Source organism: Microtus oregoni, unplaced genomic scaffold, assembly GCF_018167655.1.
Source record: "Microtus oregoni isolate MIOR12 unplaced genomic scaffold, Mior012 000010F_ref0000083, whole genome shotgun sequence".
In the NCBI taxonomy this organism is placed as follows: Eukaryota; Metazoa; Chordata; class Mammalia; order Rodentia; family Cricetidae; genus Microtus; species Microtus oregoni.
The window spans coordinates 8,527,636-8,542,551 of record NW_024543069.1 but is presented as its reverse complement, the minus strand read 5'-3'; the positions used below and the strand labels follow the sequence as shown (position 1 = coordinate 8,542,551).

General features: G+C 39.3%; 1 protein-coding gene across 1 annotated transcript in view; it reads right to left on the bottom strand.

Moving 5' to 3' along the window:
• Window positions 1-14,916, bottom strand: part of Wdr49 (WD repeat domain 49) — a 118,304-nt gene that overhangs the window by 84,749 nt on the left and 18,639 nt on the right. Inside the window, exon 5 of the mRNA XM_041659531.1 lies at window positions 1,515-1,682. Within this exon, the coding sequence (XP_041515465.1) occupies window positions 1,515-1,682 (168 nt within the window). The remainder of the gene's footprint in view (window positions 1-1,514; window positions 1,683-14,916) is intronic.

The window sequence follows — 14,916 nt, the reverse complement described above, 5'->3', positions numbered from 1 at the left end:
CATGACCATGAAACTATTTCATTGCTATTTCATAACTTGAATTTTGCTGCTATTTGAAACATAATGTACATAGCTGATATGCAGGATATCATGACCCACAGTTTGAGAACCATTGATTTGAGTCAGGAGTTTTCATACTAGAAGGGGAAAAAATTGTCTCCTTTAGAAACCTACCCAAGGCCTGCCTTGTAGGGAATACATTTTCTCCTTCTAGCCCCAAAATTCCCTGTTTTGGGGCCAAAAGAAATTTAGACAGGATGATAGGTATGGGGGGGGGGGGGTAAAAAACTAATTATTCACAAGTCACAAGTCAATAAATAGAAATATTAAGAGCATATTATTTTACCACTGTTTAAATAATAAAGTATGCACAAGCCACCAAAAATCACCAACATGTCCATCCTGGCTTACTGTGGAATCAAGTATTTTTATCATGGCTCCTTTATAACCTAAAACCTTCTCAAGACCAAGATAGGTACTATGTGAGGATGTAAGATGTAATTTAACTCTCTAATTCTGTCTTGGTCTATATACCTGCCCTTATTGTGTTTTTCCACAAATACCAAACAGATAAGTATAGAAGAGTTAAATAACTAGTCAGCCAGTGAGTTAAAGGGGTGATATTTGAGTCCCTGCCAAATTAATTCACCAATCCCCCCAGGTTTCTCTGATACACTTTAGAGTATTCTTGGAAATCATTCCATCTCACCAGGTCTGTGTTAATCTCAGCTGTGTATTATTCATTATTTTAAGTGTCTGTTTGTTTAATGAACAACAGTACTTTTCCTGTGAATGCTAATTACTGAATGTGGAATTGTATGACCCATGCCATAGGTTATAGAGTCTCTTTATAACTACTCTATTGATTTTTCTATAACAGATCTGCATGTTGGTTTTATAACGTTTGGACTTACATATCCATAGATCAAATTATCAACTTTCATAATATCTAGGTATTTAATTTAAAAGATTAATACCTGGAAAAGCTTATATTTCTGATACCTTTTGTATCAAAAATACTTCCTTAATAAACTATGTTTATTAAGTTATGATAGCCTATAAATTCTCAAAAAATTACCTGAAAAGATTTGCAGTTATACTGATGTGTGCAAGTGTGTATTGCTGCGGGTGTGCATGTGTGTATGCTCACATGTGTGTGAGTAACAAAGGTGATGGATTTGTTTGAGAGCAATATTTGACAGAGTTAGGAAGATGGCAGAATAACAGATGCTGTAAAAACTGTCTTCTTTCCCTATGTCATCTCCACCCCTACCAATTCTAATAAAAGACTCATTAAAGCATCGGGGTGCTTTCTCATATTTCACCCCAGTGTAATTCAAACGCACTGCACATCATATGCATCATTATCAAACATTCTCAGGCAATAAAATGTGAGCTGCTCAAGTTGGTCTCCCTGGCAATAAAGCAACAAGATGCAGTACTTCCCTGCATACAAATATGCATCCTAGACAATTTATGAGGCCCTCATAGTTATCGTGATTTATTTTACATACCAATTAGATTGATCCGAGAGTGGTAATCAAAAGCATGAACGCCCTGGGCAATGTTGAAAGGTGTCATTTTAAGGAGCCTTTTTGCCTTCTCTCTCCACGCCAGCACCACAGTGTTTGTACTGCTGGTTGTACTGGAAATGAAAGCATCTAAAGAGGCATTGTAAGTCACTGAAAAACAAATAAGAAGATAATCTTAAGTTATTTTTTCATAATAGCAGGATAAAATATTTAAATATGTGATGGTAAAAATATTATGTGTGTCGACCCATCTAAACACTCAGAACAGCTCATTCACCCATTCCCTCCAACCAAAGAATTTACATCAAGGAACTGTAGCACATTCTCCAATCTGACTTTTCTGTACTCTAGACATGCATTAAGGTTTTGTTTGCTTATTTGTTTGTTCCTTTGTTTCTTTTTATGGAACACAAGCAAAAACAGCGCTCATCACAAAAGTCGTGGCGCATTCTGTAGACAGAAAATGAACAGGTGATCCAATTTGTGTACTCTTCTTCCCAGACCTGAAACAGGCAAACAAGAAAGAGCAATCATCTGCTTGCTATAGTTCATGAGGAAATGACGATTTATTTAAATTTTGACCAATCTAGAATGTTTAAGAGTAGATATGCCAGGACTCAGAACTGGTATGATCCCAAGTGAAGCTACGATTTAGGTAAAGGTGACTGGCCATGTGTCTTCCAGACACCATGTCTACCAACAGTGATGTTGTGAAGCATAATGATCCTATTTCCTGTGCAATAAAGGCCCAATCCCCATGTGTCATGATGGGCTTTCATTTTTGTCAGAATCACAGACAAAGGTGGGTAAGTGCTCTTTGGTCACCTTAGACATGCCACCTTCTACAAAACAAGTGTAATTATAAGGCTAAAAACAGATGATGACTATTTCAAACTTGGGTTTGGAGTTCTGGCATTAACCCTCTGATCAGAGGAATGGTGCATAGCATGGAGTATTACAGATCCAAATTAAAAGCTAGACTCTGGCAGAGCCAGAATACAACTTGAATCTGCAGAGCCAGACTCCTTGACAATGGGGACTTCTCATACTGTAGCATGCAGATGAGTCACTGGGAGATTACAGATTCTCACTGTGCAAGCCTATGATTGGTCATCACTCACACAGTGCCTGATGATGCTGTTTATACTGTCTAAGGATCACACATAAAGGAACAAGATGCTGGAAATAATTCTGTAAAGACATTATTTCATACTCTGAAGTACTATTCAGCAGTTCTTAAATTTCAGAGACTAAATATTTATTCTCATGAGAACTATAGACTCCATTTGAAACTTGTGCACATAACACAAATTTGTGTATAAAAATCCAGAGTTTTAATAAGCTTCCTACCATGATCCATACATGATAAAGCTGAGAAACTCAGGCAATAAACCTCTGAGGCCAAGGTAATGTTGGATTAAAAGAAAGCTCTCTACTTGCTTTCTTAATGTGGCTCTTCATTTTTGATTATTGGAAAAGGGTTTTGATACGCACCCCAGGTTATAGAGGTATATTATTTGTATTTAAATAAATAAAGCTTGCCTGAAGATCAGAATGCAGAGCTAGCCACACTAGTCACCCGTACAGGCCAGGCAGTAGTAGCACACACCTTTAATCCCAGCTGCTACCACACTTGTTAGCCACAGAGGCCTGGTCGAGGTGGAGCATGCCTTTAGTACCAGCACAAGAGAGGAATATAAGGCGGGATGTCACAGGAACTTGTTCTCCTTTCAGTTTGAATATTTCATAGAGCTAAGAGCTCTCTAGTGCTTGACTGCTTTGCTTCTCTGATCTTTCAGCCTGAATCCCAATATCTGTCTCTGGGTTTTTAGTATTCGTGCGACACCAAGTTGTCCTGGACTCACTATAAGGACCAGTCTGAACTCACACTCACCACCCTCACACGTAAGACTCAAAGAGCAAAGACTATACATGTGTGCCATCATGCCTGACATTCCCTGCGTGATCCATAGTGTTTCTTTTACTAATTAATTTTATCTACCAAAGCACAAAATAGATTCTGTATTTTATTTTTTAATTCTTTAGTACAAATACATGTAATCATATTTCGAACTGAACACAATTTCTTCAAGAAAAACGGGCAGCTGAGATTCAAAAGAGATTTCAGGAAGAGAAGCATCCTCTGGTACACAGAATAACTCAGTATGAAATGTCATGAAACAGAAGGGAAACTCCAGAAAAAGATGGTCCATGTTTCCAGTCTGTTTCTAGCTTATCCACCATTACTAATTTCCCTTGCATTTTGGACTATTTTTTTATAATGATGAAGGTGGCTTGATGAACCTTTCTCATACACCAGGCAGCATGCGTGGAGCTCTTGATCTATCATAATCTTCATTGTGTAAGCTATTTGAAGTTTGCTAATGAGGAGACGGATATGGCAAAACTAAACTTGCCCTGGGTCATGTGGCTAATTACAGATGGAGATGGGACCGAACTGACTGTGAGCTCTCCTTTGCTCTCTGATTATATTCATCCTAGACACTCAGTCACACCGCCACCCACATGCCAAGACCACATCTGGGAGTATTTCTAATGCCAGCTACATTTCTGTTCCGTGTGGCCTCACTCCCAAAACAAATTCCCACTAGAACGTCAGTCTTCCCTTCCCTTGAGTCCTTCATGTTGCTACTAAGTTTATAGGAGAACCATAGTCCCTTGTCTTCCTGAACAACTCCATTCTTCTCTCTCATCCATTGTATTTCTTTCTTGTGAAAGAGAAAAAGAGAGACTGATGGAGAAAGGTGGAAAGCAGGAAAGCCTAAAGAAACAAGCAGTTCATGGAAAGACAAGTGCATTGAGTTTTGTTAGATGTTAGCGAACAGTTCACTTCAGGGGTGGTCCACCTGTTGCCTGACGGTTGCTTTTCTAGATATATCAGGAAAAAAAATTCTGCAAGAGTGAAGTACCAACCAGAGACTCACTCAATACATTCCTTTTGTCTATGGAAAATGTTTAAGCTTACTATAGCATGTCACTCAAAATCAATATTATAAGGTCCAAAATATAAATCATTGCACCATAACCTAAATACCATCCAGAGACTCATTCAATACATTCCTTTTGCTCATAGAAAATGTTTAAGATTACTATAGCATGTCACTCAAAATCAATATTGTAAGGTCCAAAATATAAATCATTGCACCATAACCTAAGTACCATTCAGAGACTCATTCAATACATTCCTTTTGCTTATAGAAAATGTTTAAGATTACTGTAGCATGTCACTCAAAATCAATATTGTAAGGTCTGAAATATAAATCATTGCACCATAACCTTATCATTAAATCCACAGAAATTCCATAATGTGATTATAATAGAATTAGAGCAAAATATTCCTATCCTGAAAACTACATTGTCACGTGTTTCCAAGTATATCCAGTTATCATCTTTGGTTTGGGGATCTCTAAGACACAGAGCTTAATGTTGCTCTAGTTTCAATTATTGTTCTAAGATTCAAGTCTGTGGCTTACTGGATGACATTTATCGGTCTGGAAGGTTACATATTAGAGCTTCAATAATTCACACCTTGTATCTAAATCAAGATATAGCTTGTTTCTCATTAGATTTTAGAACGGCAGAGCTCCTGGGGAACATATGAGTAAAAGATAACAGAAGAACCATAGAGCCGTTGCTTTCAAACCAGGTTACCTGAAATGTAAAAATGTCTTTCTCACTTCTTCAATTGTAGTAAGGAAAATACACACTGTGATGAAAATAAAATTTAAAAAAAAATTCTCTCTAGAGCATTAGTTATGGAATAAGATGAGCTGGACAAATTAATTGTTTGTTTTTCACACTCCTGGTGAGTTTGAAAATTAGAAGAAGAAACATTTTTAACATAATTTTACATAATGTTTTAAGAATAAAAGACAAACTCCAGTGTTTTTATCATTATACATACTTGTTTGTCTAAGAGGGACACATATGGGTCCCAGAAAGGGGAAATAGTTAACATCTCCTGGGTAAACTGGGAGAAGGGATATAGGGGAGGGCACAGGAAATGGGAACTTAAGGAATCAAAATGTCCAACTTGAGGAGGGACGGAGGGGAAGAGCAGTAAAAGATATCTTGATAGAGGGAGCCATTATGGGGTTAGGGAGAAACCTGGTGTTAGGGTGGCGTAGGACCTCCTGCTGTTTATGTGTTGCTTTTATTGGTTAATGAGTAAAGAAGCTGTTCTCAGTCAATGGCTGATAACCAGGCTGGAAGAGATATATCTAGAGAGAGAAGGCAGCATCAGTGAGATGCCATGTAGCCACCGCTGGGGACCAATGCCTGCACTGCAGCCCATCGAAACTTTGCTGGTAAGCCACAATCTCGTGGTGATGCACACATTAATGGATCTGGGTTAGTTTAAGATATAAGAATAAGCCAGACACGCGTTTAAGCTATTGGCCAAATAGTATTACAAATAATAGAGTTTCTGAGTGATTATTTCGGAGTCTGGATAGCCGGGAAACAAACACGCAGTCTCCTCTAACACTAGGGAAATTACCAGGAATCCACAAGGATGACAGCAAAGACTACTAGCAATGGTAGGGAGGGTGCCTGAACTGGGTTTTTGGAGCCCATTCCCTATGGTGAAATATCTTGCTCAGCCTTGATACAAGCGGGAGGGGGGGGGTCAAGGGGGGAGGGGGGGGGGCTTGGTCTTGCCTCAACTTGTAAGCCAGTCTTTGCTGACTCCCCAAGGGAGACCCTACCTCCTCTGAGAAGAGGATGGGGCCAGAAGGTAAAAGTTGGAGGGGCAGGAGAAAGGGAAAGAGGCAGAACTGGGGTTGGTATGTAAAATGAAAAACAAAATAAATAAAGAGAAAAATAGGAAATATAAGAAAAAATGTCTCTTTTTTTTTTTTTTTTTTTTTTTTGGTTTTTCGAGACAGGGTTTCTCTGTGGTTTTGGAGCCTGTCCTGAAACTAGCTCTTGTAGACCAGGCTGGTCTCGAACTCACAGAGATCCGCCTGCCTCTGCCTCCCGAGTGCTGGGATTAAAGGCGTGCGCCACCACTGCCCGGCTCAAAATATGTTTTTAAAACCAAAATCTATACTGCTATGTAACTTTTAAAATAGAAGTGTAATTAATTTCTGGAATTCCCGGAATTTCCAGAATGTCAGGCAGAAGTGTGTGTATAGTACAAGCAGGCTGAGGGAAGAAAACTGTTTCATCAGTCGTCTCAGGTCATCAGCTCACAGCTAATTTCTACTGTGTTAAACACAGCGTGACTCCTGGCAATAAGGACAACATGGTCTAGCTACTCAGTGATGCAATCTCCTTTACCTGGAAGGGATCATTTTAGTTCTGGGAAACAGAGCAACACAGGTACATGTCCCCAGATCCAACTTCCCTTGCTAGCACATTCCCTAAGGAAACACAACCAGGTCTCTGTGCTTAAATTCTCTGGCAACAGTCTATTAATTACTGCACCAATTATGATTTTGTTATAATTGTCAGTTGATGTTATCACCTTCTGTGTGTGATCAAAGTGAAAGAATATATTTTTATGTGATTAACAACTCATGGTTTTTGGTTTAGCAATATTTTTCCAACTACCAGTGAGTGACAGTCCAACCACTTGTGTTTGTTTCTTCATTTGTTAGAAGCAAGATCGTTCTCCATGGCTCAGGATAAACTTGAACTGTCTGTGTAACCCAGGCTAACCTCAGACTTACAATCTTCCCATGGAAATTGAATTCTAGAATTAAAGACATGCACCACCACACCTGGTTCATGTTTCTTTAATAGCTACACTCTCCGACAATAACTTCTGAATCATGCCCTATAGAAGACCATTCCTAAAAAGGAAATTCTCTGAGATTCAAGACAGTCTCTACAGTACTGCCCTAAATCGCTACATTCATTTGCAACAATTCCAGAATGCAGTTATTTTTCTATTAAATTATGACATAGAACCAATCAGAACACATAAAATTATTTTCTTTCTCAAAATTTTAAGTAGACTGAATCTTAACTCCCATTTAAAGAATATGTTAACATACATATAACTAAAACTAAATTTCTTCTCTGATACATCCACATAACAAATATTTTACCCTTAATTGTGCTAAGAATATATTTTCATAGTTGTGTTTCTTTTTTCACTTGTTTATTCTCTTATACTAAGCAGAAAATGCCCAAATATATGCTTGAGAAATTATAAGACTATGATCCATGTTGCTGCAGGGCAATGGGTATCAAATCCAAGCAACCATCTCTTGGTTCCCTTGGCAGAGCAGGTTTTAGAAACCAAGGAACCATGTCCATGATTGCTGCAAACCCCAGTGACATACAGTTTGTTCTATCTTCCATTTCTCCTTTCTTCCTCTTCAATTTTCTCTTCCTCCCTTCTCCTCATACCAAAACAATCAAACTACAGACAACAGTCATATTTAAGCTGGTGTCTGCTGTTGTGTCTCAGAAGATCCTTTTTCACTGATTAAGAGTTCAGTAGTCACATGTTTAGAGGCAGTTGAGCCTTAAACCTAGAAAGTGAATAAGGGAAAAATTTCAAATTACTTATGTGTGTATACATGTGGACTTGCCTGTGTGCTTGTTTATGTGAGATAAATTGTGTTTCTTTAAGTATGAGCTGTTGTGTTTTTCTCTCTGCCTTCCTCTCTCCCTCCCTGTGTGTGTGTGAGTGTGTGTGTATGTGCATATCAACATGTGCTAAGACCTCATGCAAGCTAGATAACTACCTTACCACTGAGCCATATACCCAGCCTTCTTTTCTGTTTAATTCTGAGATAGAGTCTTAGAAAGTTCCCAGTCTAGCTTTAAGTTCACTCCACAGTTCAGACAGTCATGATTGCCTTGACTTAGTACTGAGAATCTATGGATGGATATATTCTTGAGTACAAAGAAGATGTTTGAACATCACTCATCTGTAGAAACTCTTACTTGATATAACCTCAGCCTCTTCAAAAGGATCATACTACAGACTACTTCTTATTTCTCCATGATACTATAAAATAATGTCACCCAAATAGTAGGCTAAACTTCATGCTGCAGGTTACATCTTACTTATCCATGTCAATGTAAAATAATGGAACCCAAATAATACACTAAACTTCGAAGACCCACTACACTAGATTTCAGAACTTACTGCTTTGTTTTTATAATCTGTTCTTTCATTTAAGTATAGATATATAACATTTAATTCAAAATCAGCTCCAGCAGTTTCCTTAAGTTCATCTCCAGTACATTGATCTAATTTTGGTGTCACAAAAATTAGACACATAATTTTCTGCCCGTCACAATAGGAGATGGTGAGAAAATGTGCAATTTTGTTTTCCCCAACATATATCCTACCAGAATCAAAGGAGAGAGAAAATGTACCAAGTGTATAATTTAAACTAAAGAAAAAGTCATAACAAGCTGTCACTTGTATAGAACTTGATTTGAGGCCACATGGTAGACGATCATTTACAACAACATGAGATACAAAGATCATAGCTGCTGGAAAAGACAACAATTGATACCTTTGATTATCTCTTCTTTAAATTATATTCAAAGTTGACTGATAATATTAATTTCATTAGATATTATTCCAATCAATGAGATTGCTAATATCTATTCTTTTGAGTGGATCTTCATTAAGGTAGCAATTTTGGCATGAGAAAAATCACCATAGTCTTTTATATAAGTACAGATATTGTACACATTGTTCTTGAAATTATCAAATCCAATTTTAAGAATTAAAATACTTATGAAAACCATTAAACCATTAGTGATTAAGTTTTAAGAAAGTACTAGTGTTCTATAAATACTTATTTATAAAATTATCTTATCACAAAGAACTACTACTCATGTGCTTTAGACAAGAAGCACTCAGACATATCAAGAGGGAGATAGGAGGGAGGAAAAATGGAAGGGATGGGAGGGAAGAAGAAAGGGAGGGATGGAGAGGGAAATAGAGACAAAGAGAAAGATTTATCTATAATTTGAAGGCAGAATAACAAGAATCACATGCCTGAGCTGTATAATGAAACTTTTTCTAAAGAAAGAAAGGAAAAAGAAAGAAGAAAAAAATGAGTATAAAATGACTGTCTTAGTTAGAGTTTCTATTGCTGTAACAAAATACCATGCTTAAAAAGCAAGTTGAGAAGGAAAGGGTTTATTATTGTTTAGCATCAAAAGAAGTCAGGACAAGAACTCAAATAGGGCAAGAACCTACAGGCAAGAGCTTATGCAGAGGCCAGTGTGGGGTGCTGCTTACTGCCTTATTCCAGCTGACTCTTTTATAGAACTCAGACCCAGAGACGGCACTGCCCACAATGACCTGGCCCCCTCCCATCAGTCACTAATTAAGAAAATGCCTTACAGCTGGATTGCAGGGAGGCATTTTCTCCAGGTTCCTTCCTTTCGGGTAGCTCTAGCTCGTGTGTCAAGTCACTAGCAAGCACAGTGATTTTCTTACAAAGTATATTTTAAATTTTAAACATGTATGTATACATAACTAAAATAGTAAAAGTAAAGACTAAAATATATTTAAAAATTGTCAGTAAAAACCAATTATGAGTGAGTACATCCCATGTTCCTCTTTTTGGGTCTGGGATACCTCACTCAGGATAGTGTTTTCTATTTCCATCCATTTGCATGCAAAATTCAAGAAGTCATTGATTTTTACCGCTGAGTAGTACTCTAATGGGTATATATTCCACACTTTCTTCATCCATTCTTCTATTGAAGGACATCTAGGTTGTTTCCAGGTTCTGACTATAACAAATAATGCTGCTATGAACATAGTTGAACAAATGCTTTTGTCATATGATAGGGTATCTCTTGGGTATATTCCCAAGAGTGGTATTGCTGGGTCCAGGGGTAAGTTGATCCCGAATTTCCTGAGAAACCGCCATACTGATTTCCAAAGTGGTTGCACAAGTTTGCATTCCCACCAGCAATGAATGAGGTTCCTCCACAACCTCTCCAGCAAAGGCTATCATTGGTGTTTTTGATTTTAGCCATTCTGACAGGTGTAATATGATATCTCAAAGTTGTTTTGATTTGCATTTCCCTGATTTCTAAGGAGGTAGAGCATGATCTTAAGTGTCTTTTGGCCATTTGAACTTCTTCTGTTGAGAATTCTCTGTTCAGTTCAGTGCCCCATTTTTTAATTGTGTTAATTAGCATCTTAAAGTCTAGTTTCTTGAGTTCTTTATATATTTTGGAGATCAGACCTTTGTCTGTTGCAGGGTTGGTGACGATCTTCTCCCAGTCAGTAGGTTGCCTTTTTGTCTTAGTGACAATGTCCTTTTCATTGAGTGATGGAGGAAGGTCATTGGCTAATAAAGGCACTGCCCTGGCCCATTTTATTGGTTAGAGGATAGGTGGGAGGAGTAAACAGAACAAAATGCTGGGAGGAAGAGGAAGTGAGCTTGGAGACTCGACTGCTTTCCTCGCTGGAGCAGATGTCTGAGAGAGACGCCATGCCCTGCTCCCGGGATGAAGCTCGGACCCAGGATGGACTAGGCTAGCATCTCCCCGGTAAGTGCACCTTGGGGTGCTACACACAGATGATTAGGAATGGGCTAAATTAATATGTGAGAATTAGCCTAGAAGAGAATGGGCCAAGCAGTGATTAAAAGAATACAGTTTGTGTGTTGTTATTTCGGAGCATAAGCTAGCCATGTGGGCGGCCGGGTGTGGGGGACGCAGCCCTGCCGCCCCATATTACTACAGTTGGCGCCCAGACATGTGGACAGCCGAAACCCACTTAAAAAACCTGAGAAGGCTTAAAAATAAGGGAGAGAGAGTTTAACACAGATTTTTGCTGTTTGTTGGTGTCGTGCTGTAGAGAGATTTCCTGATTCAGCAACAGTAGCAGAAAAACCACTTTGTCATTTTAAATCGCAACTTCCTGGGGCTGTGCCGCCATTGCAGGAGCCAGAGCTTTTGAATAGAGCATTTGGAGTAAAGTGCTACGATTTGTTTGATGGCAACTTGACTCGCTGTGTTCTCGGGTCTGCTCTGCTTGCTAGAGGCAAGCGGGCGCGTCATCTAAGAGAGGCTTCCTGACTCAGCTTTAGCTGCAAAAGCCTGCAGCTCATTAAGAGGTCCTGCCACAAAACACTTAAACGGTTAAAGCTGAACGCATGCTTTTCGGTTTTCAGCCATAGCAGGAAAAAAGCTGCACCATTTAAAAATGCCGGCTTTCTGGACTGTCCTGCCAGGACAAACTCTGACTCTTTTACGCAGGCGGTCCCTGCGGTTTGCAAACACAGGCTGCTGAAGCTCGCTTGCTGGCTACAGCCAGTACCTCAGCCATGAGGCTGGAAAGCTAAGGAATGGACTGGATCTAGCTGGCAAAGCCACGCCTTTAATCCTACCCATATTGCTCAGTAATTTAAAGGCTCGTGTGGTCAGAAAAAGAGAGATATACAGTAAAGAGAGATTCAAAGACAGAGAAAATTTCTGAATGGTTTAAAGTGTGTTAAAAATATATGCAGACTAACATTTAAAGTTCTTAAAAGTAACAAAAAAAAAAGGAAGAGAGTTGTTGTGTGTGGTAGCACACGCCTTTAATCCCAGTGCCTAGAAGGCAGATGCAATTAGATCTCTGTGAGTTCAAGGTGTAGTAGCATACACCTTTAATCCCGAATGCCTGGGAGGCAGAGACAGGCGGATCTCTGAGAGTTCAAAGACAGCCTGGTCTACAGAGTTACTTCAGGTCAAAGATACAGAGAACCTGTCTCAAAAAGCAAAAAGTTAAAAGTAAAAATAAATGAAATAGAGGTTAAAACAAAGGTGTAATAAGATGGAAAATAAACAGAGAATTTTGATACTGTATGCTATTATGCTCTCTTTGAATTGTTTGAATGCTGAGGAAGGACAAACAACTGCTAAAAGATATTTGTTTATAAATGCTGCTGAACTAATCCAACATAGATACTTTGAAAATGCCTTAAATTTGAAATTTGGATCTAAAGACATGATACTTTGGAAAGGAGTTTCTTATTTTGTTTTCACAGAGGATGAGACGCTGTTCACTTCTTCTATTCCGATTTGGTATGATGGACCACGCCCTCCTGAAGGGTTGTTGTAAACGCCTTCAAAAAATTGCTTCGCTCAACTGCCAACTGAGATGAAACTAGCACACAGGTTATACCATGAAAGACCTAATTAACGACGCCCCCATTCAGCAGGAAGCAGTTTGGAGAGAAATAACTGCGCCCATATTCCCAAAAAATGTTTATAAATGTTCTTTTACATTTAAAGGGGGATATGATATAGGTATGAATAATTTGCATTAGTATAGATTTTGCTTTATTGATAGAGATTTAAGGTCAATTTTGTTATATATATATATGTGTTTCTGATTTTGATTAAGGTATTGTGTTGTGTAGTTCATTTAAATATGTACTGTATAATTGAGAAATATAGGTTGTTAATGGATAATCATCGATAATAGTAAAGCTTGTAGTCATGTTAGTTAGATTTTCTAGATATATAGAGATATATTTTAGATAGACATTCTTCGTGTCTTTCAAAGATTACAGAATAGGACATTTAATGTTTTAATAACTGAGGACTTTTCATGACAATGAGACACTCTGCTCCTGGCAGCACCAATGTACTTCAAGAGGAAGATGGGCATCGAAGAGGCTCGTTATGGAGTTTGATAGCCATTTGGGAAAGAAACTGCTCTTGCCTGGACTATTGCATAAACTGGAAACAGAGAACCCGCAGAGAGAGGACTACTGAACTTGCCTAAGGTGAGATGATCTTTCGGGGTTCCTGATTCATGAAAGAGTCTGCGAGACATTCTGCAGGACACAACAGATAGTGACTGAACTGACTTTGAATTTTCCTGCTTTATGGAAATGTCTGCTGGATACCATGGGCCTGAAGGCTGAAGATGGATGCCCCAACGGTACAGAGGAACTTTGCGTGACTGTCCAGGCAGCGAGATGTCTCTGTCATTTCTAGAGTTTTAAAAGTTTCTTAGTTCTTGTTTACTTAGGTAATATTATATCTTTCTGGAGTCTTTGATGGAGTTAAGAATAGTTAGTTATAGTTATAGTTTTCCTTAGTTATGATAAAGATTATTGTAACTTTTACTTGATAACTGTTTTGTTATATGTAATTTTGCTATGTTAAATCCTTTTTTTTTTTGTTTAAACCGAAAAAGGGGAAATGATGGAGGAAGGTCATTGGCTAATAAAGGCACTGCCCTGGCCCATTTTATTGGTTAGAGGATAGGTGGGAGGAGTAAACAGAACAAAATGCTGGGAGGAAGAGGAAGTGAGCTTGGAGACTCGACTGCTTTCCTCGCTGGAGCAGATGTCTGAGAGAGACGCCATGCCCTGCTCCCGAGATGAAGCTCGGACCCAGGATGGACTAGGCTAGCATCTCCCCGGTAAGTGCACCTTGGGGTGCTACACACAGATGATTAGGAATGGGCTAAATTAATATGTGAGAATTAGCCTAGAAGAGAATGGGCCAAGCAGTGATTAAAAGAATACAGTTTGTGTGTTGTTATTTCGGAGCATAAGCTAGCCATGTGGGCGGCCGGGTGTGGGGGACGCAGCCCTGCCGCCCCATATTACTACAATTGAGTCTATAATCTGTGATCCTACAGAAGTTAAATAAGAAGGTGAACCCAAAGAAAAACATATAGTTGTTATCCTGGGTATGGGAAGTAGACAAGATTGCCGGGCAAAAATTTGGGAACTGGGGGGGGGATGGGGGTAAGGGGAGATGGGGAGAGAAAAGTAAGAAGGTGAGAATGGAGGGAACTTGGGGAAACGGGATGATTGGGAGAAAGGAAGGTTGGATAGAGGAGCATGGAATCACATAACTTAATTAAGGGAGCCATCTTAGGGTTGGCAAGAGACTTGAACCTAGAGGGGCTCCCAGGTGACCAGAGTGATGTCCCCAGTTAGCTCCTTGGGCAGCTGAGGATAGGGAACCTGAAATGACCCTATCCTATAGCCATACTGATGAATATCTTGCATGGAAACTTCATCTGGCGATGGATGGAGATAGAGACAGAGACCCACAATGGAGCACGGGACTGAGCTCCCAAGGTCCCAATGAAGAGCAGAAGGAGGGAGAACATGAGCAAGGAAGTCAGGACCATGAGGGGTGCACCCACCCACTGAGACAGTGGGGCTGATCTATTGGGAGCTCACCAAGGCCAGCTGGACTGTGACTGAAAAAGCATGGGATAAAACCAGACTCTTTGAACATGGCGGACAATGAGGGCTGATGAGAAGCCAAAGACAATGGCACTGGGTTTTGATCCTGCTTCATGTTCTTCTGGCTTTGTGGGAGCCTAGCCAGTATGAATGTTCACCTTCCTAGACCTGGATGGAGCGGGGAGGACCTTGGACTTTCCACAGGGCAGGGAACCCTGACTGCT